The following is a 27,597-nucleotide window of genomic DNA, read 5'->3' on the forward strand; positions in this document are numbered from 1 at the left end:
CTCACAATTTTTCTTTTAATCTAAAGTTTGAAAAGTGACAAATACCCCCTAGTATTTGTTTCTCTTCTCTCCAATGACAATTTGTCATCTCTAACCGTCGGTCATCGTCCCTTCAAACTTATCTCTCTCTCTCGGTCTCTCTCACTTCTTTTTCCTATTATCTTCATCTTGGAAAATGTGTTAAGAGAAAATTGTGAGATTTTTAAATTTAAGAAGGAAAATATAATAAAATTTTAATTTTTAAAATTTTTTAATAAATAGCGATTTTAGCTTCAATTCTAACTAAAACTTTTAATAAAAATTTATTTATAAATAGTTATTTAAATTTTTAAATATTAAAAAATAAAAGTTTTAGTTTTTACTATGCATTGATGACAATAAGTCTGTTGCCTATTACCTGAAGTGACAAATTAATAATAAACCAACCTATTTCTTATCATTTAGCAAAGAAGTAAGAGTGAAAGAAGGTTTTAGTATTTCTTCGTTGAAGTTAGGAGGACAAAGGATATTTCTGTCAGCTTCAGTCTTGGGCCACATTTATAAATTACTAAACCTTTATGATTCCGATCCTACGTCTCTTTCAAACTTTTAATTACCCAACTCTCTCTTCTGCTCTCGCGTATTTGGTGATCGAAACCTAATTTTCACTAACAATTCTTTGGAAATCCTATTTCTTACTCAAAGGTACTAATTTTTTTTTTTTAAATTTTATCTTGTTTATGAGTTTCGGGCTGCCTGCGAGAATAAGTTAAATTGATTAAATTTATCGATAAGGCTCGCTGTTAAGGTTTATGATGGCGAAACTTTGGAGTGAATGAGTTATTCTGTTTGAATTGATTACCTTCGGATTGAAAATTAGGGTCATAGTCTGTCCTTAATTGTTTGACTGATTTGTGTCGTTTAGATGGAACGCTCTCTCTCCTCTTTGACGTTCAAAGGTTCGATTCCTGAAGCTATTACGGAAGCTAAGAAGCAGAAGAAGCTTTTTTTAGTTTACATTTCAGGTAGTTTGTTTATATTATTTTTTCAGTGTGAAAGGAAGCATGACACTAACGTATCATTCTGTAAATTTATGTGGCTAGTATATTCATGTTGAAAGAGAAGAATTTTAAGAATAAATTTAGGATTAATAGTTGAATTTAACATCAAAGAGATATATTTTTTTTAAACTAGTATAAATATAGTATATATATGAACAAATGGTAATCAGTTTAATCACTTAAAGAAGCCATGAGAGGAGATGTGAGCAGAAAACAAGCAGATGATGAGAAACTTCCGTTATGGTGAGCTTAAACTAAATATTTTTGTTCATTTCCTCAAATGAAGTAATCAATTAGAAGTGAATAAAGAATATTATAAGCAAACCTGGACAATATTAGGAAGTTTCACTGAGAAAAGAGGAAGTTAACACCTACCTAGGGGGCAAAGGATGAAGAATGAGGCAATACGTGATGAAGTTCCAATAAATGAAGGATGGGTTACGTTGAAACTCTGCTTAAGTTTTGCTAACATGTGATTTTCATAGATTAATATATAATGATATGTTAATCATTTTCTAACCCTAGGGTTATTCTGTAGTAAATTTTATTCTTTTTTGGCGGGCTTACCTAGGGTTTAGACCAAGCTAGCGCTGTCAAGAATACATGTCTTGTGAAGAGGAAGAACTTGAGTAAATAATAAACAGAAAGGAAATAATTAGAGAAATAATGAAGTAAATTAAAAAGTCAAATATTCTGGAATATAGAGGGGTAGACAATAAGGGAAACAGAAACCTTTTCTTGAGTGTATTTTGTCATGTTTGCTAAATGTAGAGGATGAAAAAACCTCTTGGGAAAAAAACAAAATACATCAAGAAAATCCTATTAATGACTCCCAATTTGTGGCGGGTATTCCTTCCAAGTTGCTTTATTTTTATTTTCCATGCTTTGGTTATAGGTGAAGATGCAGAGTCAGTCAACTTGGAAAACACCACATGGACTGACTTAAAGGTAGTTTTTCTTATTTGAATTTCAATCCTTCATTGTGTTTTTGGTCTCTCCTTTTTCTTTCTTCTTCTTTTTTTTCAAAAGTTATATTTCATTCATATGGTCTCATTCTTGTTCAGGTGGCAGAGTCATTGTCGAAGTATTGTATTTTTCTGCATATCCTTCAGGGAAGCACTAATGCTACAAATTTTTCTGCAATATGTATCCTTTTTTCAAGTGAAAGCTATCTTTTAAGATATTAAAGTTTTAAACTGCTGTCAGTCTTGCTTGGACATTAAACTATGGCAGATAATATCTATAACTTGACAAGATTTGCAGCTCCCTTTTTTTCTTTTAAGATTTCTGTTCTTATAATTGTAATTGCATGCATTTACATGTTTTCACCTGCAAAATATATTCAGTACTCCAAACTTTTGTACACATTTTTCTTTTAAAAATATAAAAACTATGACCCTTTCTGTATTACTTCTAGGAAAAAGCAGCCTATCTACTAGCTAGAACAACATAAGGTATATATATGTACTTAAAACGTCTTTGGTGAATCAGAAGGCAGAATATTACTTCGTGGGTCACATTAATAAAAAAAAGTCTTTCCTCAAAATCTCATTTGGTATGGAAATGGTGTTGCGCGATCTTTACAAAATTCTTAAAAACCCTGTGTAGTCTATGCCTTATGAACATAAAAAGAGGCTGGAAAAATTGCTTCGTATGATTGCATGATTGAAAACTTGCTATCAATTGTCTGGTTTGATAAGGGGGTGACATTCTGTGTCATTTTTCTATCTTGTCAAAATGTCATTGTTTTCTGTACAATGAATAATGCAATTATTTCTGTTTCATCGTTATGTTTATTATTGATTTTCTCATTGTTAAGCATCATGTACTTTCCAATCCCACAATCTTCTTGGAATAGCATGAGAAGGGAAAAAAAAAAATTTCTATCTCCAACACATCTCAGTTCAAAAGTAAGACAGATGGCCCATGGCTAATTTGATAATTCTGAAATGTGATTGGTTGACTTATAAGGATACATGTTCTTTTCCCCCTTCATTTACGAGAAATTTTTTAATCTGTACTTAACTTCGCAAAGATCCACAAAGCACTGTTCCTTGTATAACGGCTGTAGGATACAATGGTTTACAAGTTTGGAAAAGTGGTATGTTTTTGTATGCTAAAGTAAACCTTTAGTAGGGGTAGTGAATGTCATTTTTCTAAAAAGGTTTTAACAATTGGATTATTTCATTTGCTTGATATTTTTCCAGAAGGATTCGTTAGTGCTGAAGTTCTGGCATCCAGTTTAGAGAAGGCATGGTTGAGTCTTCATATTCAGGTATGCTTGTTGGGTTTTTGTTATTCCTGTTTTTGGTTGTTCCTGCTCTCTACTTTCATGCTCCCACTTGAATGATCATGAATGTCCGAGGGGCTTTTTGTTTGTTTAAATCTTGCATTTGCCTAGCTGGATAAATTTGCATAGAAAACTAGAACTTTTAATGTCTACTATTTATTGTTACAGTTATGATATCTATCTAGTACACATTTAATTCTTTATGGTTCCATACCAAGGTCTTGAGCCCCAAAAAGGATCTCTGAACCTTTCTATGGCACAATGTTTTCATGTTTGTTAAAACTTTTGACAAGATTAACCTATGATCTATTAAATTTTCATGTAATGCAGATTTTAATATTTTTTTAAGTATTTCCTTTAATTCATACTTAACTTGTTCCAGATTAAGCAACTATATTTTGAAATTGCATGCTTGTCCAAGTTTATCTTTGTCATACTTAAGTGCTAAAAACTGGGATGAGTTGTAGACAAGTTTGTATGGTCTAGGGAAAATGGTGTAGTGCAGAAGAAGAAAGCGAGAAGAAGAGGAGACTAAAAGGATAGGCTTAGAAAATAATTAGAAAGGGAAACGCATAGAGATTAGTGAGAGTGTTATTTTCATAGAAACTAACTATAAAGGAGAGAAAAATTGAGAGAAAAATCTTTGAGCAACTTTCTGACCATTAATGGCATGTTTGATAATTCATTAAATTCAACATGATTACCAGGGAGGTTTGTATGCATCCTTGTGTTTTTTTATGTCTTTTTTCGTAATTAATTTATTTATATATCGAAAGTTTTTTTGCACCTTTATCATTGATACGTTGGTGTTTGCCTTCCCATGTCAATCACATGATTTGGGCTCATTAGAAAACTGGATTAAAGGTTTTTACTTTCTGGTTGAAATTATGCAGGAAACAACTGCAACAGTATTGTCTGCTGCTCTTGCTTCAAAGAAATCTGAACCGCCCACTTTTGGGACTTCTGCTATTGGCACATCTGAGCAGCCAGGTTCTTCGGGTACAACTGTTCCATCAACAACATCGCAGAAAAATGAAACAAATGTCCAATCCTCTGAGGCTACATCATCTGTTGTATCTGAGATGGCAAAGGTTTACTTTATTTTAATAGTTACTGTTTTAATCACCTTGGTCTCTTTAAACTGTATGTCGATAAGTTGTTTAAATTTTGATTTTCATGCATCAACAGGAAAATAATACTGAAATGGGTGTCAAGACTTCTTTGGAATTTGTAAGTGACAGGCAGTCAGGGAGTTTCGAAGATCAGCCCTCAACCTCCTCCTCTGAAGCAGTAAAGGATTCTTGTGGTACTGTAATGGCAGAGCCAAGTAGTTCTAGCACTGAACATGCATCTTTCAATGTAGCCCCTGTCCTTTCCCCTGCCATCAAACAAAATATCGATCATCATTATGGTGCTCTTGAAGTACCTCCTAAAGTAATTTCTGCTGGAGCTGTGGAAGTTGTGCAATGTGAAAAAACAGAGGACAAAGATGATGAGAAGGTTAAGCTACTGGGTGATTGTGGTAAAGTCAGTGAATCAAGTGATGTTCATTTGAATATCCGATTACCTGATGGTGTTAGCCTACGAGAGAAATTTGATGTGACTAGCAGTTTAAGGATGGTGAAAGATTATGTGGATAACCAATCAAGTGGCCTAGGCCCGTATGATCTTGCTGTTCCATATCCTCGCAGAGTATTCAGTGATGAAGGTATGAAAACATTACATTGAGTTTTGCTTCAGATGCTACTTTAATGAGGATATGCTTGTACAAGAATGTACTGCTAATGGTGCTCCGTCTTTTTTCTTATTTTGGGCATTGATTACATTGCTTGAAAGCATCAGAACAGCCAGATTTTTTTACTTGTTTGCAAATTACTTTTTTTCACTTGTGTGCAAACTACATGAGCTATGAAGCCTCATAAGTTGTGTATCAATCAACTTCTTTCTTTCATGCTTGTGAATCTTTAATGAAGTGCCTTTCTAGATGCTAGTGGGTCATCTTAGAATATTATTTTCTTAAAAAAAAAAAGAAATCTTTTGCTAGTGTAAGCTTTATGGAGCGAAATTATCATTTCAGTACCTTGATGCATTCTCTGTGTTGTTTTATCTATGTGGTCTGAATACTTATAAAATTCATTCTCTGTTAAATTGGGGATTGCTATTGTTATTAAGAACTCACTATTTTCAATTATAAACCGTTCTCTTTTTACACCACTTCATACATTTGTGGGCAAACATTATATTTGGAAATTCACTGTTGTCTTTTTTAACCTGCTACAGATTTAAGCAAATCATTATTGGAGTTGAGTTTGTTTAAAAGACAAGCACTGATAGTAGTTCCACGTCAGAAAGCTTCATCTCCATCGTTTGAGAAAACCAATTCTACAACTAATCCTCATTCCTCCAATGCAACTGATGGGGGCTATTTTGGATATGTTCAAAGAATGTTGTCATATGTGAATCCTTTTACCTATTTCAGAGGTGGAACAAACTTGTCAAGTTCAGGACAAGATTCTCAAACTGGCGTATGGGAATACAGTGAGTTCACTTCACATTCTTTGGTATCGCTTATATTCTGCTAACTATAAGATCATTGGAGTCTAAAAGTTTTAGTTTCCATTAGCTTCATTTGCATGAAACATATTGACTGGTAAGTGCTGAAATCTTGGCAAAAGCAAATGAATGTTTTGAAAAAAAATTAAAATAAATTAAGTCAAACTTCTATAGGACATTGCAATTTAATGTGGAAAATTTGAATGGAATGTGGATGAAGTAGTGGAATGTCCTACCTGTACTGGTATCAGTATGTCTTCCTTGGGTTCCAAGCTTTTTGGTGGAAACTATATCCAATAAAAAAATCTTCTGATTTTGAATTTTTTGTTTTCTTGTCCGTCCAGTTGGATGTTTGGTTAAAGTTTGAGACTTTACGGTTATGATCTCTTTTCAAATGCTTTATTTGAAGCCAGTTGCAGCAAAAGTTCTCATTGCACATGCCTCTTTCATATTCTTGTAGGTCCAAATCCTGCACTTCGAAATAACCTTGCTACAAGAGAGATGAATGACAGAACTTCATCTAGCAGAAGCACCAGTAAGAACAGGCCACAGACCACCTCTGGTTTTGGGAGCAATATTCATACATTGAAGCGTGATGAAGACGACGACCGTTTCAGTGATAGAAATGCCTTCTGGAATGGAAATTCCACACAATATGGTGGTGACAACGGTGGCAAATAAAGTTTGAGTAGACTCACCTGAAAGGCTTCTGAGGCCTCAATTATGTGTAAGAATTTGGCTTCCATCTTTTTTGTTTTTTCAAACGGCTTTAATGTAGCATTTGATTATTAAATAAAACTATCGCACATAGTCATAACCAAAAGCTCATAATATTTCTGTTAGACTTCCTGCTGTTCAAACAGAGAATATAGCTACTATTTATATGTACTAGTATAATATTTCCCTTTGCAATTGCTTGATGCATTTAGCTAGAATTGTTGATTATTTATTTCATGATGGAGTTACTTTTGTCATTAGATTTATTTTATTTTTTAATTTCAAAACCTGGAAAGGGTAAATTTTATTCTCCTTTAATGGATAACCGGGAAAAGGGTGGGAGGGAAGAAAGTATTGAAGACACAAGACAAAAGGAAGGTAGGGTGGAAGACGTGTGACATAACAAAGTAGCATGTTGATACACACGTGTGGAGTTAATACAAGCCATGTAGAACAAGTCCTAGATTGGGTCTTTAATTAATGCTAGTTTTGCCATTGTATTAAGTTTTAATGGTTAATTAACTTGGGTCTTATTTTAAGTAGAAGTTGTTAAGTGTCCTAACTTGAGTCCATTAATAGAATAAAGTGCGGTAGGAGTCTTTTGCATTTAGGAAAGCTCAAGTTTAATGAAAGTTTGCTTCTTAGAGTCCCTAGAATATGAGAATCAATTTTCAGTTAAATTTATTTTCTTTTAACAGAGTTATCCTAATTCAAGGAATCATAGTTTTCTAGTCCAAGTAGAAAATTAACACCTATATAAGGCAGCAGGAATCTTTGTATTTTTCATCAATTTCAAGTGAAGAATTCGATGCAAATTTGCCGTTGATTTCTTGTTTATCTTTCGTATCATTGAATGATATTCAACACAATTTGTCTTTGTAAATGAAATCATAAGTCCAGCAATACTTGTCCTGCGTCAGATGATATTAAAACACTGTCTTGAGATGATTAAGGAAAAGACCAAAATTGGTGTAATAGTTTGGAACAAAGGATTGCGACATTAGCAGGGACTATGGAGAGAGCCTACAAAGGGCCATTCCCATGCTCCCCAGACTAATGCAGCCCCGTCCGTCATAACTTGAACCCGAATTAGAAGAGGAATTTGTTGGAGATAACAATCCTGAACCACTCAACCAAGAGGAAAGTGGATCCACCAAATCCATAAGCCTTACAAGATCAAGACAAATCTCCCAAATGTTAGCGGTGTAGTTGTGTTGAGCAATTCCTTTATTGGATCTAAGCAGTAGAACGATTTTTTTGACATCATGCATATAGGGTTGACAAAAAAGGTGATTTTAGTAGCTTACAAATTGAAGGGAAGGGATGGTGAACGGTCAACCGGTGGTGAAAGATTAGGATCTATGAAGGCGTTTTTTAAAGTCACGATTTCTGCCATAAAATAAAAAACAAACCTTGATTGAGTAGCTCCAAAATTGTTATCAAGGGACTAGAACAATGGTTGCCTATTTGGAAGAATTTTTATAATTACAATCTTGATGTAATTTGAATATTCAAATAGGGATCATGAAAACTGTTCAGTTGTATCAAAGCTATAGGATATTTGTATACATATAATAAAATTTTCGGTGAATTTGCATGTTTTGATCATATTGACATTGGCATGTTGAATGCGTTTTAATTTTTTTTTTTCAAAAACTTGGTTTGTGTAATTTAATTGAATTGTTTGTTAAAATTGTAAAATCGAGGTTATATCTCATTTAGACACGTCAATAGATTGGGTCGAGCTGGCTCCAGCTCGGTCGATTGGACTTATGGGTTGGGTCGGCTCTGGCTTAGCCCATCGAGCTCATGGGCCGAGTAGGGCAACCTATGGATTTTTGAATGTCTGACTCTATATATATGGGGTTGGGTTGGACCAAGCCTTAATTTGCCAGCCCATTTAAACATTTTTTTTTTAATTTTAATTAAAACTTTTAAACAAAAATTATTTTTTAATTATTAAAATTGAGAATAGTATCTTGAACATTTTATTTATAATCTCTCACTTGTAATGGAGGAATACCGTGGTTACATGATAAAAAATATTATAAGATTATAACATAGTACAAATAAATTAATTTACATATTATGTATTACAAATATATATATATATATATATATATATATATATATATATATATATATATATATATATATATATATATATATATATCATTTATCTATTCGTCTTTAACATCCAAATTTTTGAGTTCATTTGATATTAGATTCATTTGACATTGAATCCATTTGTAATATTTTGTAATAATAAAATTGAAATGAAAATTAAATTATAAATACAAAGAATTATTATTTACAAATTCAGATAGTTTTTTAAAGAGAGTTGAAGAGAGAAAATGAGATTAAAAATATAATGAAATAATTGAGATTGAGAAATTTATAAATAAAATTAGAAATAAAAAATATTTGAATTGGGTTATATAGAAAAAAATTTAAAAAAAATAAAGCTTTGCTTCTGCCGCAAATAGAAGCTAGAAGAAAGCAAGTGAAGGCTTCTGCGTAGAAGCCTTGCTTCTGCCATTTTCTTTTAATTTTTTTTCTCAATTTTTAAACAGTATAGGCCCAAGCCGAGCTAGTCCATAAGCCTAATATTAAAGTCCATAGCTCAATCTGAAAGGTCTATAGTTCAGGCCTAATATATTATAATACTGGATCAGACCAAAATTTTGAGCTTCTGGGCGGGCCTCTATTTAGCCAACTCGATTGATATATCTAATTTCATTCAATCTCCTGTTGTGGTGTTAGATCTTGTGTTATTATACAATTTTTGGCACAATAATTGATTGAGCCATAGAAGGACGTTCATGCCCTTGAAACCCATTAAGATTGAATGTGATGGTAGGTTCTAAAATTCAGTTGATTGAATTCAAATCAAATCGATCAATTAATTCAATCAAGAGCTTTGACTCCTTGAGTCTGCCAATCCAATCTACTGGTTCAGCCTAAACAAGTCAATCAATAGATGTTTTTAAATTTTGTTTGCATCAACGTGCAAAGGTTTGAACCGATATACAATGAATGTCGCGTATATCCTAAACATGTTTGTTACTTACGCATGCAAGAGTTGAGAAACATGATGACCGAATTCACGTTATTTCATAGTCAAATATGAAGTCGTAGTTTGGGATTTGAATGGTTATTAAAAAAGGTATAAAAATTTGAGGGTTCAAGCAGAAATTAAACAAACTGGAATAAAAATAACAGGTAATTAATTAAAATAAGCAAAATTTTAAGCGTTTATACGTTTTTAGGCCACCCTAGAAAAGTTTTACCAAAATAAGCAAACCGTATTTTTTTTACCCTTTTTACCCTTATATTGAAAAACCAAGTAAAAATATTTTTTCTGAGAATGTGCGTCGGTTTACGGCGGCTACGATGGTAGCTAGAGATTTTACAGTGAAACCCTAAATATGTCGAATGTATATGGATATTTTTGAATGTTTCGAACGTTTAAAATGATGTAGTTTCGATGTTAATGGATGCCTGGAAGTGTAGCCGTTAAGAGACAAAAGTGCAAAAAGTGAACAATGTCACACAAACTGTGAACAGTGTCACACAAACTGCACAAACCGCGTAAATACTGTTTACATCGCCAAACTGCTTGCAAAATCGCGCAAAAAATACTGTTCACAGACTATGATATCTATTTTTGCGCGATGTAAACAGTGTTTGCGCGATTTGCGCAACACTGTAAATTTGCGCAGTTTGCGTGACACTGTAAATTTGCGCGCTTTTGTCTCTCAACGGCTACACTTCAAGACATCCATTAACATTGAAACTACATCATTTTAAGCGTTCGAAACATTCAAAAACATCCATATACATAATTCGACATATTTAGGGTTTCAGTGTAAAATCCCTAACGACCATCGTAACCACCATAAACCGACGCACATTCTCAGAAAAAATATTTTTACTCGGTTTTTCAACATAAGGGTAAAAAGGGTAAAAAAAATACGGTTTGCTTATTTTGGTAAAACTTTTCTAGGGTGACCTAAAAACGTATAAACACTTAAAATTTTGCTTATTTTAATTAATTACCCAAAAATAACGGTTTATCTTTAATAACCATAAAATATGAATATTTAAAATTTTGAACCAAAAAACTCTTTATTAGTAGAGTTGAATTCGAACTGAATCTGTTCAAATTTGAATTCGAATTTAATTTGAATTAGCTCAAAACGAGTCAACCCTTATAAACTCTATCGAGCTTGATCTATTTATCAAATTTTTTAATTAAAATTTTTTATACAAAATGATATCGTTTTAATCAATATGTATTAAAACGATATCGTTTAAAAACTCGAATTTGAAATGAACTAAATCAAACTTAGATTGAGTTTGAGTTGAAATTTTACGAGTTTGATGAGTTTAAACTCAAATTTAAACTTTAGTATATATAAATTAATCCAAATTTAAATTTAATTTGATTTGAATCTATCCTTAGTAGTAACCGAGTTGGGTTCCAACAAACCATGGGTGGGAATAAGTCTTTTGGCCTTTTTAAAATGGTTGAAAACTGATTAGCATGAACTAAGAAGAGCTTACTCACTTGCTGACAGCTTGCTTTGTTCAAAACTTGACTGGACAGCACCTTCTCTTCACCTGCACCACTCATCATCATCATCTTCTTCTTCCTCTTCCTCTTCCTCCATCGTCACTTTCAACAAGCTCAAGGGTTTCATCACCTATGGCAACTTTCTTCATCATACCCCCACCCACTTTCCCCCCCTCAAAATTCACAGAGTTCTCACAATCCACTTTCCTCCCCACAAAATCCGGTGTGTTTTCTTCGTCAAGTCCCTCTCCTCTTCATTCTCACTTCACTCCCAAACCCTTCTTCAAAACGTCGATCTCCTGCTCCCTCAACCACCACCCCTCCACGCGCCCCCCTTACATCCCCCACCACATTTCCAACCCCAACTACGTCCGCATCTTTGACACCACCCTCCGTGATGGCGAGCAGTCCCCCGGCGCCAGCCTAACCTCCAAGGAAAAGCTCGACATCTCGCGCCAGCTGGCGAAATTGTGCGTGGACATCATCGAGGCGGGGTTTCCGGCGGCCTCCAAGGACGACTTCGAGGCGGTGACGATGATAGCCAAGGAAGTCGGAAACGCCGTCTCGGACGACGGCTATGTTCCGGTGATTTGCGGGCTGTCGCGATGCAATGAGAGAGATATAAAGGTGGCATGGGAGGCCGTAAAGTACGCGACACGGCCAAGGATTCATACGTTTATTGCGACGAGTGAAATTCATATGAAGTATAAATTGAGGAAGAGTAAAGGGGAGGTTATTGAAATTGCGAGAAGTATGGTTAAGTTTGCGAGGCGTTTGGGTTGTGAAGATGTTGAGTTTAGTCCTGAAGATGCTGGAAGGTATATGTTTTTTGAAGTTGGGTTGTTGTGAAGATGTTCAATTTAGTGCTGAGCATTCTAGAACTGGAAGGTTTTATTTTTTTTTAATGCTTTTGTTTTAGTAATAAAAAACTCTTTTCAATTTAAAATTGGGAAAATTTTGGTTTTTCGATCAAACCCGTTTTAAGAGACCCTTTTTTGGTAACATCGTTAAAAAGGATGGTGGAGCCACGTTTTCTTTGTTTAATCTCAATCTTATTCTGATTGTGAATCGTATGTTAGTGAATCATTTTGTGTTTCTTCGTTGAATGCTGGTTATATGATTGGCGATCCAATAATTTGGCACAACTATCTTAAATTATTTTGTTGGGCAGATTTTGATTTTCACTGTAAGCATTCTGATTCTGCCTTTATACACTTGATGTCATGCGGTTGCTCATTCTATTAATTTTTATATGGTCATAGATAGTGGCATAATTGTTGGGAATTTAGTGATTAGTTCTCTGGTATTTGTGATGGCTAGTACATTCAGTTCAATATGCTGATTTATTTCTGTGCTTCTTTTGGTCTTCAAGAATATATTCTAAAGCAGGGGAAAGTTGTATATTTTGGATTTTAGTAAGCACTAAGCAATCTACAAGCCAAGACCTTTAGCTGTTTGAATATACTGACTTCTTTCTGTACTTATTGTGGCATCAAAGAATATTCTCTCTAGCATAAAGGAATTTATATGTTGGGATTGTTAGATAAGACGGAGTAATTTACTAGTAAGGACATTATGCTTTAAGTCAAAGTAGTCAGTTGAACAGAGAAATGAAGACTTGTTTTAGTAGTTTTCTGAAATGTAATAATATCATAACACCATTAATTACTCGATGAAAGCTAATTTCTTGTGTTTTTTCTTGTCTTTCCTGATAAGAAAGTAAAACAACTGTTCTTTTTAACTAGTAAAAAAGCTTCTGTAAACATGATGATGTATGTTGGTTATTTTCTTTTACCTGAAAGTGATTCCTGTTTCTCTTTTTGATTCTACCAGATCTGAGAGGGAGTTTTTGTATGAGATTTTGGGTGAAGTAATTAAGGCTGGGGCAACAACACTTAACATACCTGATACTGTTGGTATAACTGTTCCTACTGAATTTGGACAATTGATTGCTGACATAAAAGCCAACACCCCTGGAATCGAAAATGTTATTATTTCAACACATTGCCAGAATGATCTTGGACTTTCTACTGCCAACACTATCGCTGTATGTGGTTGTGTTTTAACTCTACTGAATGCATGGGGCATTGTAATGAATTGTAACTCACATCTCAGTTTGTGTAAATTCAGGGGGCAGTTGCAGGTGCTAGACAACTGGAAGTAACAATTAATGGCATTGGTGAGAGAGCTGGAAATGCTTCATTAGAGGAGGTTAGTTTATTACTGTTTGCAATAATGTGAAAATTTCTGAGATTGTTTTTCAAGTACTAATAAATGGTCTCATCTTGTGAAAACACAAAAAGGAAAATTATATTTTTTTAATATAATTTTATTGCTTCTAGTAACAAATAAAATGTGTTTGTATGAGGCAAACACATTGCATTTCTTATTAGAAGCTGTAAAAAATATATATATATATATATATACATTTTTTAAAAATAATTGACAAATGTATGAATAATTGAAGAGAGTCACTTTTAGGTTTACCTGAGAGTTTGTGTTTTCATCTCCGTTTGTTGAAGAATCCTACTAATCAGGTTCGTCCCTGATTTATCTAGTCAACAAGCAAAGATTTTTTTTTTTTAAAGGTCAAGTAACTGATTACTGGCTTTTGGTGAAGGTTGCTTCACTTGCTTAGATTGGAGTTAAAGAAGCATGGTCAACTTATATGAGTAAGATACTGGAATCTATGCATAAGTAAATAGTTCATTGGCAGGCAAAAATTTGGTGCTTCAGAATGCATATGCTATAAAATGATGAGGCACTCAATTACTCAAAACATTAGGCCAATTGGGCTGTTCATAAGCTTTTCAAGACGTCTACTTAATTGTGATTGCGTCAAACAATTTATTTAACTCTCCTTGTGGCATGCCTCAATCTATGAATCCATCATCAAAAAGTAAACGGTCAAACCTTCTTCAACTGTATGTTTTTTACCTGATAGATTTGTTTTAGAACTTCAGATGTTGAGGTGGGAGAGAGAGACCTTTAGAGAAATAATGGTTTTCATTTTCTTGATTAATGGGTAAATTTGATCGAATTTTGTGCCATTCAAATAGGCTTATTTTACTTAGATTTAAACCATTTATTCTAACTTGCTCTTTATAATTTTCTATCTTCCTTAATTGCTTTTTTCATTTATTATTTAAGTTTTTTTCTTCAAATTTTTTACTTATTTTGTTGTCTATTGTGTAGGTGGTAATGGCTCTTAAATGTCGTGGTGAGCATGTATTCGGAGGTCTCTATACTGGAATCAATACTAGACACATTGTTATGGCTAGCAAGATGGTATTTTTTAAAACACTCTGATAGCGACCTAGTTCAAATATCATTAATATTAAAAGAAAATAGTATTGGGAACTAGAGGTATCAACTCCTGCTAAAGGTCGTAGCCTTTCAATTAGCCAAAGGCTACCCAAACTACCAAAATAACTATATTCTTTGCTTCATTCAATCCAATCACCACTATTTATTATATCCTTATCCAACTTTAAAATTTATATATTATCTAATTCATATATTTTATTCTAATCTTAAATATATTATCCTAATCTTAGTCTAATCTTAAATATCTTGTTTAAATAAAATATCTTATTCAAATAAAATATTTAATTAATTAATAATAATAATACTTATTATTATTATTTAATCAAGTCCTAATATTTTCTGCCTCTTTGAAACTCATCTTGTTCTTAAAGTGGGAAAATCGGAAAATCTTGTAATTTTTTTATATTTCTTTCTACCCAATTTAAAAAAATTCCACTCATTTTGCCATTAGTCCAATTGCTATTACTAATCGGAAAAGTCAATATCATAGTGTTTGCCATTGTCGGAATATTAGCCTGGCTTTGTTCGTCTTAAGCACCATCATATATGCCTCGGATCTGAACCTCGCAACCCTTTTCTCGCCAAATTCAACATCATCTACTACTGAAAATACACTAAGAACCCTAAATCTAGCCTTAATCTTGTCGTTTTCCTCATTAGTCACCGCTTTTTTTACGACTTCTTCCTCAGACTACAGTGATAGTGGTTGAGCTTCGATCTTATTGTTTTTCTTCGTAGTCATCTTTCTGTTCACAATCTCTTTCCATTCCTTCAGACTCTTTGGTTATATTATCCAAACAAATTCCATGACTTCTAACTTTTCCTTCACTGCTTTCAAAATCTTTTTTACATCAACTCTATTCTCCATCATTTCCATCATTTTTTAATTATTGTCCGGATCTCATTGTTTTGACACAATTCGATAGTAACCTAACTCAAATATCATTAATATTAAAAGAACATAATGTTGGCAACAAGAGGTGCCAACTCCTCCCAAAGTTCGTAGCGGCCCAATTAGTCAGAGGTTGCCCAAACTACCCAAATAACATTATCCTTCTCTTCCTTCTTCAATCCAATCACCTTTATTTATTCTACCCTATTTAAATTTCAAATTCACATATTATCCAAATAATTTATTTGATCCTAATCTTAAATATATAATCGTAATTTTAAATATCTTATCTAAATCAAATATTTTATTGAAATCAAATATTTAATTAATTAATACTACTATAATAATAATTATTATTATCTAAAACAAAACCTAACATTATTGTTAAGGACCCAACACAAATATTATTTATATTTAATAAAATAATACTGACAACAAATGGTGTTAGCTCCTTTCTAAAGGTCTTAGCCTCGCTATCAACCAAAGGTGGTCCAAAATACCAAATAACAATAGTCTTTTCTTCCCTCAATACAATCACCTCAATTCATTCCACCAATATCTAACTTTCAAATTCAAATAATATTCAAATCAAATATATTATTCTAATATCTAATATCATAAACTAATCTTAAAGATTTTATCCTAGTTAAATATTTTATGCAAATCATATATTTTTTAAATTAATTATCATAATAATAATTATTATAATTGAATCCTAACATTACCTACCTTTTTGAAAACCACATTGTCCTTAAGGTGGACATTGTATAATTAGAAAATGTTTTGTGTTTAGACTTGATGGTTAGACCTAATGAGTAAGTTGTCTTTGAGTTGAGCCAATTAGGTTTTACCTTAGGTCTAATGATTGGGATTGGTTTTAGTTGTAAAAGGGATTGGGCTTGGTAGTTATTGGTTTGAGTTGGTATGATAAGTGTTTGGATTGCAAATTAAGTTTGGGCAAATGGTGTAATTTGAAGTGGCGAGTTAGGTTGGGTTATATTCTAGATCAGCTATGACCCATTAATAACTCTCTTTTCATGTTTCGTCTTCTCCTTTAATATACTATACCTTCACCCCTAATGCAAGAAGATCATAGCAATTAGGCGAATGAACAAATTTTGGAAGTTGGGTTTCGTTGGAAACAACCAATTTTTTATCGAAATCTACAGAGTTACCCCTAAAATCTATCGAATCACCCTTTTAGACCATTGTTAGCTTTGTAAATTCATTGGATTCTATCGAATTGTGGTTGAAGTTGCCAAAGTCTGTTGATTTCTACTTCTAGTCATTAGACTATATTGCTTTTTCATTGAAAACTCCTATCTTAACAAAATCAGTTTCACCCTTCTTCACCGGATTGACTTCTCTCCTCTCTTACTTCTCATCGCTCACAATCAGAGTGACATTGTCATCATATCCATTTTCGTCCATCAGTAACACTACCAATCATCTGAATCTAACATGACTTCAATTTGTCCCATTCTCGTACTACTTTGATACCAATTGTTAAGGATCCAACACAAATATTATTAATATTTAATAAAATAATGTTAATAATAAGAGTTGTCAACTCCTCCTCAAAGGTGTAGCCCCATTATGACCCAAAAGTTACCAAAAATACCAAATAGCAATACTCTCTTCTCTCAATTCAATGACTTCTAATTATTCTACCAGTATCTTACTTTCAAATTCAAATAATATTCAAATCAAATATTTTACCTAATATCAACTATCATATCCTAATCGCAAAGATCTTATCCTAATTAAATATTTTATTCAAATCATATATTTTTTAAATTAATTATCATAATAATTATTATTATGATTGAATAGTAACACACTTGAACCTATTGCACTTGTTAATAGAATGTGTTTTGATTGGTATGTCTTACTTATTTGCTTGGTAATTTAGGTAGAAGAGTATACTGGGTTGCATGTGCAGCCACACAAAGCTATTGTTGGAGCTAATGCTTTTGCTCATGAAAGTGGTATCCATCAGGTTTGTGTCATTTAACATTCAACATGAAAAAATATGTTTTACTTACTGGCTTATTATATTTATGGCCCGCCCTTGTCTTCTGCATGATGGCTCAACTGTGTCTCTGTTATTCATTGACTTGGTCATAATAATTATATGGGCATTTATCCTATTATTGTTATTGTCATGGTTAGAAATTTCAGCTTCTCTCTACTTAAGAAAAAGAAGTCTAAATTGGCATTTTACTTGATTTTTCTATGGGATTTCGAATAATTAAGATCAAGGTTGGCTCTGTGATGGTAGCAATTATGTATGGTAAGGGTAATCGGTAAATATTACTTCTGAAAAAAAAAAAAAAATTCTTATTTACTTGGCTATTTTGGTACTTGAAAACTGTGAAGGTAATTATGGGTTAGTAAGTAATGACTATGCTTGGTCAGGATTCTGCTATGGGTTTGCTTTTGACTGGAAATAATTACTTACAGAAATGATTACTTCATGGAGGTAATGCAGGAATATTTGGCATGATTAAATTATTTGTTCATTTTCTTTCTTTTACCTTTTTTGCACTAGAAGCAAAGAATAAAATGTTAACACTCTCTTCTCACTTGATGTTTGTGTAATTATAAGCACATATCCTTTGTAGAATGAGGACATTTAAGGTAATGCTGAAATTTTTGGTATGATTAAATTATTTGTTCATTTTCTTTCTTGTCACTTTCTTTGCGCTAGAATTCATTTCTTGAGATAATATGTTAGGAAAGTAGAAATCTCTTAACTCTCAAGAAACCAATTCAACCAACACAACCATAATGGAATGAAAATAGGATTTTTATACTGAATAATAATAGTGTTTTACATAGAACAAAAACATAAACCAAACACAATTCTACCGACTTTTGAGATACCAAAATCTCTCTCTAATTTGTTTGGCTTTTGAGAGACTAGACTTTATCCACTTCCATCAGCTTTTGAGAGGCCAACTCTCTCCCCGCAATCAGCCAAATGATGTCCAAACAAAACCCAAAATTTCCTTGTCCCCTTCCTTCTGCAATCCCTCTCTTATACTTGCCCATAATTGTTGTCATAAATTGCCTTTATGACTGCCCATATTTCCCACTCTTATTCTTGCCCATAACTGCCTTCATAATTGCCCATGTTTCACATTCTTATTCTTGTCCATGACTGCATTCACAGTTGCCCATGTGTGCTACCTGTGCTTCCAATTTTGTCTTCTTGTGGGTTACATAAATCTTGATCCTAACATTATTTGCCCCTATGAGAACCACCTTGTCCTCAAGGTGGGAAAATTGGAAAGTTTTTTTTTTTTTCGTAACCTGTCGGATAAATGTCCACTCTTCAATCTCATGCTTCAGTAAATTGATTGTCCTCATCCTCAGAAAACACAGTTCTAATACCAATTTGTTAGGAACCCAAAAATCTCTTAACTCTCAAACAACCAATCTGACCAACACAAACATTATGGAACAGAAAATAGGATTTTTATACTGAATAATAGTAATGTTTACAGAGAACAAAAACTTAAAGCAAACAAAATTATATCGGCTTTCAAGAGGTTAGACTCTCTCCACTTCTACTAGCTTTCAAAGGGCTAGTTCTCTCCCTCAATCAGCCAAAGACTACCTAAACTAAACCCAATTTTTTCTTGCCTCCTTCCTTCCTGCAATCCCTCTCTTATACTTTCCCATAACAGTCTATTGAAATTGTCTTAATAAATGCCCTTATTTGCCACTCCTATTTTTGCCCATAACTACCTCCATTAACTGCATTCATAATTTCCTAAATTTCCCACTTTATTCTTGCCCATAACTGTCTTCGTAAACTACCTTCATAACTACCCATGTTTCCCATTCTTGTTCTTGCACATAAATACCTTCATAACTGCCTATCTGTGCCACTTGTTCTCCCAATTCCATCTTCCTGCAGGTTACACAAATCTTGGTGCTAACATAGTAGAATGGGTAAAATGGTATGATAAATTTTATGCAATATCAGAAGAGAAAGAAAGTACTACAGGGTAATACTTTTGCCTACTTTCAAACTAGAGAATGTACCTCTGATTAGGATTTAGGCCTAATGTCATGGGAGGTTCATGAGGTTTTACAAGATATTGATATTCTTCTTTCTTTGTGGTTGATCATTGAAGTGGCATAAGTTGGGTGAAGTTGTTTATTGAAAGCCCTTTGATGATAAAGGTGAAGATTGTGTATGTAAGGATAAAAATTATCCATTTTTCCCATGAATATGTCCAAATATAATTTTCACCTGTATCTTGTGTGGTGATATTTGAAAGGTTAGAAAAGAGGAAGTTGATGTGCATGCTATGTGATATTAATATGTTTGGCTGATAATACTAGGTCAATTATATATGTTTGTTCATTTAGTTGGCAAACCCAGCAGCTCCTTTACCAATCAAGTGTGCATTGGGAAACTGCTGCATTGTATTGTAACTGATTTCCTTGTCATCATTTTTTTTTTTTTGGCTTGATTTGGTTTAACTAAGGTATCTTAAAAATTCTTCCTCTTTTGTAGGATGGAATGCTAAAACATAAAGGTACATATGAAATTATTTCCCCTGAAGATATAGGGCTTGAACGATCCAATGAAGCTGGTATTGTCCTTGGAAAGCTTAGGTATCGTGTTGAACTCATCAAATGTTTTATTTCAATTTTGCATTTTTTTTTAAATATTTAAGTTTTTAGTTTTTTTTTTTTTTTATCAAAAAGATTTTCAATATAACCATGATTAGTATTTCCACCATTAATTGTTATTGGTCAGATGTAGGTTTGTCTCTTGAAAATGGCAGTTTGCACATGGTTGTAATGTAACTGTACGAAGTAGTAATAGGGCATTTACTTTGGTGAACCATATAGAATCCTCAGATAGCTTAAAATTTTTCTCTCGCTTACCTGAACACTTTATTCCCAGCTTAATCGTGGTAAACTGGATTTAAAATTCTGATATGGTGAGGCAAGATTGCACCAATAGGGAAAATTCTACAAAATTTTAGTGTCATGTATTCCTTTTATTCTTCACTAGAAGACAAAAAATTGCTGTAAAGTGATTCCCCTTGTTTTAGCATGTAAATCCACGTCGTTGTTAGCTGGTTTGGGCTCTCATAAATGAGCTATCAAGGATTTTAAGATACCAACCACCTGTTATGAGAAGATAAGACTGCATCTCTTGATTTTGTGCCTGCTGTACTTGGTTTTGTAATCTATTGAATTGAGTGTTATTATAGAAATTTTCTTGATCTCTGCTTCTTTGTGCATTAGTTTCTTTTATATGTCCTGAATTTTTCACCTAAATGGAAAAATTTCTGCTACAGTGGACGCCATGCTTTGAAGGACCAGCTGAAACGGGTAAACTAGGATTTAGATATCTGTAAGGTTTGATTAATTCATCTTTCACTTTCTGATTATGGATTAACACTTCTGTCTTCTTGATTTTTCAGCTTGGTTATGAGCTAGATGTCCAGCAGCTTGAGAATGTATTCTGGCGTTTCAAAGCTGTAGCTGAACAGAAAAAGGTGACATGGGAACTTATGATGACATCTCAGTTGCTTTTCTTGTTTAATTAGTTAGATCATATTTGATGTATGAAAATGTTTGAGTGGAACTTGTAAGAATTTAAGTATTAGGTTGTAGAATAGCTTCAAATTAAGGCATTAACTTTGACCTTCCAAGATTAGGAATGATTGTTATTTGATGCTTTATAATAGTTACAATATAGCAGTAAATGTTTAAGATTCTTGCTTGGCAAGTTGCCCTCTCAAATATCTGCCCAGAAAATGCTATCATGATTTGCTTTCCCTAGGTGAATAGCCTTCCATGTTCAGTTAGTCAATTGTTGAAAACAGAATATAATTGTTGTAGTATAGAGTTTTCACTAGAAGCCTCCAGTACAGAGAAACTTTATAATTTTTGTTTCATGAGTAAGAAAGTGAATCATTTTTGTGACTGTGCATGTAAATGCAAGCTTGTTTCAATTTTTTTTACAAGTAAATACTTTTCCTTAATGTTATTTCTTTGTACTGGTGGCAGAGAATTACTGATGCAGACTTAACAGCATTGGTATCAGATGAGGTTTTTCAGCCAGAAGTTGTCTGGAGGCTTCTTGATCTGCAGGTAAATTGCTTTTGTGTTTCTTCATTCTATTTGATTACTTTTTTGTTTTAGAAGCATTTTCAATAGGATGGTCCTGTCATTGAGGAACTAATTGGTAGTTGATTATTAGAGAAAACATCTGACATGTGAAATGATGGTTATGCGTATCAAGGAAGCAGCATATGATAATTCACCACGATCCAATGAGTTTAGTAAATACTATTGCACCTCGCTTAAGTTTTCATGAATTGTTTGTTCGTTCATCTTCTCTGAGCTCAGTTAACAAACAACAATATTTGAAAAATAAAGGATACATTTGTTTTTGTTTTGAATGAATTGTTTTGAGCATATACTAAATTATTGTCTCTAATCTCTGAAGAAAAAGAGAGTTAATTTGTGCTTCTTCTCAAATGGGTTTCTAATTTTGGCTCATAAAAGGTTGGTAAATGGGCATTTAAGTTAAAGGTACTCTTTGGGGCATGCCCTGGATTGGTCAAGTTACTCCGGTGACTTGTTTGTCACCAGCTGCTCAAGCGAAGGAAACCCATGTGCCTTTTCTTTTGGACTTACTAGTTTGTATATTATTCATTTGCAATTTGTGTTTGTTGAAATGTCAGCTTTTAACTCTTTTGTATGTTCTTCAACTTTTTATTCGTTTATTATAGTGATACATTGTTGAAGTGGGATTTTCTTCTTGTGTTTATTTGTGTGTTTCAATGTTATTCGGTAATAAATGATGAGTTTTGACATTTGTGTTTATTGAACGTGGTATTCAATCTTGGATGTAAGGTTCTTTGTTTTATTTGGGTGGAGGAATTAGTATATTTTTTTGGCTAAGACTATTCAAAGAATGAAGCTTTGGTGTTGTCTATTTTCAGTGACATCAATTTGTTACTTTTAGCTGTGAAAACTCAAATGATTTATAGGGTTTTGGCATCATCAGTCTCTTCGTCAATTTGGCCTTCATTGATAGAAGCTTAGTTCATGTTCAACAGATGCAATTGCCTTCTCTAAATCATGCATTTATATATGTATTTGTATGAACTGATGTTCAGAAATGTAGGATAAATTTCTGTTCACAATTTGTTGTGTACATTGGAGAAGAAACTAAGCTGATAAATAAGCAAAAATATATTTTACCATTGCCATGGTAATCAAATGTTATTACTAGTTGCATGATTTCTCTTGTCAAATATTGTTCGTCTGTAATTCAACCTGTAACACATTACTTATCTTGAATTTCAAGGACAGTGCTAACATCTGTAACACATTCTGTTAAGAATTTCCACTTGTAACTGAGCTCACTGGAGATGATTTCATATTTTACAAAATATTAGGGGAGAGCTGAGTTAGGATTTTTCGTATTTATGGGTCTTGGTGATACTTAATGTTAGGAAAGTTGGTTATAACCCTAATAATAATAGTAGTTGATTTGTTATCATTGTTTCATCCTCCTGTCTCCATATTTAATTGTTTTTATTCTAGATCTAGCTATGTATGAGTTGATTATAATGAAGGCAATTTCATGAGATTCTGTATTTTGCACCCATCAAACAGGTTACTTGTGGAACTCTTGGCCTTTCTACAGCAACTGTTAAGCTGATTGGCGCTGATGGTAAAGAGCATGTTGCGTGTTCTGTTGGAACTGGGCCTGTTGATTGTGCTTACAAGGCTGTTGATCTCATTGTGAAGGTTTGATTTGAGTAAACTTGTAGTGTTATTTGAGTTTTGGGTATCATATCAATCTTGTTTTCTACCTAAAGTATACTATAAGATGCCTGTGTTAACATTCTTTCTGGCTACTGTAAATACTGCTGCAAGGTACTCTGTATAGTTTTATTCATGTCAAGATAATTATGAGATTTTGATACTTTGCAGGAACCAGTGACTCTTCTTGAGTATTCAATGAATGCGGTTACAGAAGGCATTGATGCAATAGCCACTACTCGTGTTCTAATTCGTGGCGACAGAATTCCCAAATCTACTAATGCTCAGACTGGTGAAACAGTGCACCGAACATTCAGGTATTGGATGTTCTGATTGCTTCTTTCTCATAGTTGGCTTATTCATTCAGCTACCTCCTGATTTATGGCGATTTACTCTTTTATCTTCTGCTTCCAGTGGAATCGGAGCAGGAATGGATATTGTTGTCTCTAGTGTCAAGGCATACGTTGGTGCTCTAAACAAGATGTTAGGTTTTCAAAATCAGTTGCCATCCAACGTTTATGAAGAACAAACTCCTGTGTCATTTTGAAAGGTACATACCCCTTGTTGCTTTCTTAAATTCTTTTGTAGAAGTGCATCGAATTGTGTATAAAAAATATATTATTCAGTGGGTTTGGCTTAGTTTAATAATGTGTGTATCTTCTGTGAAAATGCCAAAATATATTCAGATAGGTGTATGAATATGATGTGTTTGCTGTTTAAGTTGAAAATGTGAATTGAACGCTGACATGATGAGGGGCATAAATTGCTATTTCAGATAGGTGTAAATTGTTATTCATTGAGACTTGAATAAATTATAACTCATAATACTATATTTGTTCATCAATTTTTGTAATAAATTGTTATGATTAAATTTAAAAGTAAATAATTAAATATTTGATTCTTTTTATATAATATTTTGTATAATTTGTTTTAACTATTGATCATTATTCAAACGAAGTTATAATAGTACAATAAGGTCTTGAAATTGGTTTCTGGAAGTGTATAAATGAAAATTTATCAGTTTGTGTATTAAAAATTTATTTTTTATATTTTGTATTGTGTATCTTCTTGTATAATATGATACACCTTTTTAAAATAAAATAATTAAAAAAATCTAAAAATTAAATTAATATTTTTTTATTATACTTCTCATTTTACTTTCCCCTTCAATTTAATGTTATTAATATTTTCAAAACATAAATGAAAGGTTAAAATTATTTTATCAAATTGTTACTAGTTTAATGAAAGAAAAAAAATATAGAGAAAGAATTTATAATTGAATTTTATAATGTAAAATAAATAATATAATAAAAAATAAATATAAATATAAATATGTAATTATATATTAAATAATCATCTTAAAAAAAAGAAAAGAAAAATTAATTAAAATAGATATTTTTTTCCTGCTAATACCTTTTTAAGCCAACAAAAATTTTATTACACGTTTTTAAGCAAAACTTAGATTTTGTGTCAAAAATACCCTTTCCACTATTTTATGAACCTTATTTCCCGTACCATTTCTGTCAAAACAACAAACAAAATGCACCTTAAAATTGAAGCATACTTTCTCACACAAGATCATCACATTCCAAGTTTCTTGTTTTAGATATTTGTCAAATGTGACTTTTATTTGTTTGTGTTAATGTTCATTGTTTGAACAGAGTGATTGACAATAAAATATTGCTGCTTTGTTGAAAGAATATGTTGTTTTACATTGCTTGTAGACAAGCAATATCTGTACTTAGTGTCAAAGTATATAGAATAAGTTTTAGTGTCTAAATCGAAGGAAAACTAGAATTACGATTTTTCAGAAAAATAGAGTGTTTGCATGTATGTGTGTGTTAGCGATTATGTGTGTGGGCAGTTTAGATTGAAATTAAATATTTCGAACTATTGGGTTGCTTGTAATTTCACGCTAATTTTTCAAATAAGAAAATAGTTTAGGTTATATATATACTCGGAAATAGTGGGCGATAAGAAACTTGAGTTGATAAAATTCCGAGATACAAAGGTGGGGTTCAAACACGATTGTTAGTTGATTCAAAAACCAATTACGATGGATTGATAGATGCATTATGTTTTCATTTAGGTATCATTGAAGTTTGAACGATGTACAATTGTTTATGAAAAATGTGAGCGACCCAAATGATTTGTCGTATCGGATAAAGGATGACCATGATGTTCGGGTTCTGATGAGACTATCAATGGATGCAAAAAGGATGTGATAGGTCTTGTCGTGTTTACAAGCCCTAAACAAATCAAAACTAACTATAAACAATAATTTTTCGAAGCATAAAATAGGGTGGACCCCATCCCCAATCATGAACGATGTTCACTCTTCGGATAACATAAATTTGGAGCCACAACTGCAAAGTGTGCCAGAAAAAGATGAGAAGGGCAATGTGAACTTACATGCTAATCTTGAGGTTGGAGTAAGCTTGATTATAGTTGTTCATAATTGAGCTCAGGGTGAAAGGGCAAGAGACCATACGTCTGTATTTGAGAGATGTTATAAGATGGGTGATTTTCCCATGGATGAATCAGAAGAAAAAGAAGATGGTTATAATGATGTTGGTGGTAGTGATGTTGGACAAAGCGATGAAGAAATTGAAAATAACGCTACTGTGGGGGTTGGTCCTAGTCGAGAGCTTTTCAGACCATGATATTCCAATTCATCACGACCCCACTCCTATAAATATTCAGGTTTGAAATCCATTTTTAAGGGATCCAGAGCCTTTAATTGATGTGGAATATGAGAGTATTAAAATTCATTCAGCTTCACGTTGTGATAGAAGATTTAAAGTGAAAAATCAATTTGCCACAAAACATGTATTAATCGATACAATTCATAGGCATGCATTGAAAACTAGTTATCACTACAAAGTGATAAAATTGAAATAGAAAAGAATGGAAGTCAAATGTGCACATGAGATATGCAAATGGAAAGCACGAGCAGTGAGGTGAGATAATTGCAACATTTTAGAGCTGCGTCGTATGGACAAAGTACAAACTTGTCTTAGGGATGAAATGTTAAAAATTAAATTAATATTTTTTTATTATACTTTTCATTTGGCTTTTCACTTTAATTTAATGTTATTAATATTTTCAATCATTTCAGATCATTTCATATAGCTATAACTTGTGCTAAAGTGCATATGACTTGCGGGCAATATATTAGCAATAAGAAGACAATTTAAAAAAATAATTTAATTAATTAATTTCATAATTTGACAATAAATATTATAGCATATTATTAATATGAAGATAAATAAAGTAATGTTAGTTTAATCAAATATAATACTAATTTATACTAAATAATTTTGTAAATATATTTAAATAAAATAATATTTTAGTATTATTTTATTATTACTAACCAAACTTATAATTATCTATACATAACCAATTTTATTAAAGATACTTAAAATTCATATCCAAATATTGATAAGAAAAGATTAGTCAAGGAAACATGCTGAATGTCAAAAAATATATAGAAATTGTGGGTGCAAGTTTGGGGAAAGAATTTCGTTGGCAAGTTAAAAGCTGCAAGCGACTAAATTGATGATTACAGAATGATGATGTTGATTCTGAGCCCATTGGCCATTTGAAGAAAACAAGATTAATTAATTGGCCAACTTTCTTCATCCTAAATTATCTCATTTCAAGCAACCAAATCAAGCAGGGTGATCTTTTTACCGGACAAATTATAAGCCTTTATTTACAACAGAGTTGAGCAGTGGAAGTGAATTTTGAGAAAGGATTGAGCTACACCATGGCTGTTATCACTGTTACTGGTGATAGTATTATGCAGTGAAGCACTTTCCCCTTCACTAAAACTCTCCAGTGAATAAACTGCCCAGCCCCCGTCTCTCCAATAGGTTGAATACACTTCAGGAATGTGTGCAACTCGCCAATAGTCTTCTCCTTCTTCATCGGCATGTCAAAAAACTCAAGCACTTTCAACTCGGTGAGATTCTCAATTCCCAACGGCACCTTCTGCAGCCACTTGCACCGCTGAATGCTAAGCTTTTCAATGCCCGACATTGCTCCCTTTTGTATTTCTGCAAATCTAAGCTCATCGAACTTGTCCAGACTCAATTGCTTCAGCTTCTTGAACCCACCAGCCATTAAGCAGGGTGTGTCTCCTTCGTATACTTGTAGCAGTTCGAGGTGAATAAGATTTGGAAGATTTTGCAAAATACAGTGGATCTTCCTTTAATCAATAAAAGGGTTAATATTTGAATTTTCTATAATTAATAGATGAAAAGGTATTTGCACCCAACCTGGGGCGGAATGTAGTAATTTGGCTCAACTCAAATGACGTAGCACATTTAATAATTGCAACTTACATCACATGAGCCGAAAAACATAATTAAAAAGTATAAATCAAAAG

At 32.8% G+C, this 27,597-nt stretch overlaps 2 protein-coding genes across 2 annotated transcripts; both read left to right on the forward strand.

Moving 5' to 3' along the window:
• Window positions 1-504: 504 nt before the first annotated feature.
• Window positions 505-6,795, forward strand: LOC123196663 (plant UBX domain-containing protein 11-like). Its single transcript, XM_044610727.1, has 10 exons — window positions 505-684; window positions 905-1,004; window positions 1,936-1,988; window positions 2,105-2,186; window positions 3,076-3,141; window positions 3,248-3,315; window positions 4,224-4,421; window positions 4,519-5,038; window positions 5,611-5,868; window positions 6,344-6,795. The coding sequence occupies exons 2-10, from the start codon at window positions 905-907 to the stop codon at window positions 6,562-6,564; spliced, it is 1,566 nt and encodes a 521-aa protein (XP_044466662.1). The 5' UTR covers window positions 505-684; the 3' UTR covers window positions 6,565-6,795.
• A 4,354-nt stretch (window positions 6,796-11,149) lies between these two features.
• LOC123196714 (2-isopropylmalate synthase 2, chloroplastic-like) lies at window positions 11,150-24,051 on the forward strand. The gene is made up of 12 exons (XM_044610806.1): window positions 11,150-11,994; window positions 13,010-13,223; window positions 13,307-13,387; window positions 14,372-14,464; window positions 17,308-17,394; window positions 19,927-20,027; window positions 20,723-20,756; window positions 20,849-20,923; window positions 21,438-21,521; window positions 23,058-23,192; window positions 23,379-23,524; window positions 23,622-24,051. Exons 1-12 carry the CDS (start codon window positions 11,309-11,311, stop codon window positions 23,752-23,754), a joined length of 1,869 nt encoding a protein of 622 aa, XP_044466741.1. The 5' UTR covers window positions 11,150-11,308; the 3' UTR covers window positions 23,755-24,051.
• The last annotated feature ends 3,546 nt before the right edge of the window (window positions 24,052-27,597 follow it).

The sequence above is a fragment of the Mangifera indica genome, chromosome 14 (genome assembly GCF_011075055.1).
Source record: "Mangifera indica cultivar Alphonso chromosome 14, CATAS_Mindica_2.1, whole genome shotgun sequence".
NCBI lineage: Eukaryota > Viridiplantae > Streptophyta > Magnoliopsida > Sapindales > Anacardiaceae > Mangifera > Mangifera indica.

Coding starts and splice junctions, on each gene's coding strand:
- LOC123196714 (XM_044610806.1), top strand. CDS start 11,309: ATGGCAACTTTCTTCATCATACCCCCACCCACTTTCCCCCCCTCAAAA. Junction 21,522..23,057: donor GGAGGCTTCTTGATCTGCAG/GTAAATTGCTTT, acceptor CCCATCAAACAG/GTTACTTGTGGAACTCTTGG. Junction 23,525..23,621: donor ACAGTGCACCGAACATTCAG/GTATTGGATGTT, acceptor TTCTGCTTCCAG/TGGAATCGGAGCAGGAATGG.
- LOC123196663 (XM_044610727.1), top strand. CDS start 905: ATGGAACGCTCTCTCTCCTCTTTGACGTTCAAAGGTTCGATTCCTGAA. Junction 1,989..2,104: donor CCACATGGACTGACTTAAAG/GTAGTTTTTCTT, acceptor ATTCTTGTTCAG/GTGGCAGAGTCATTGTCGAA. Junction 3,316..4,223: donor GGTTGAGTCTTCATATTCAG/GTATGCTTGTTG, acceptor GAAATTATGCAG/GAAACAACTGCAACAGTATT.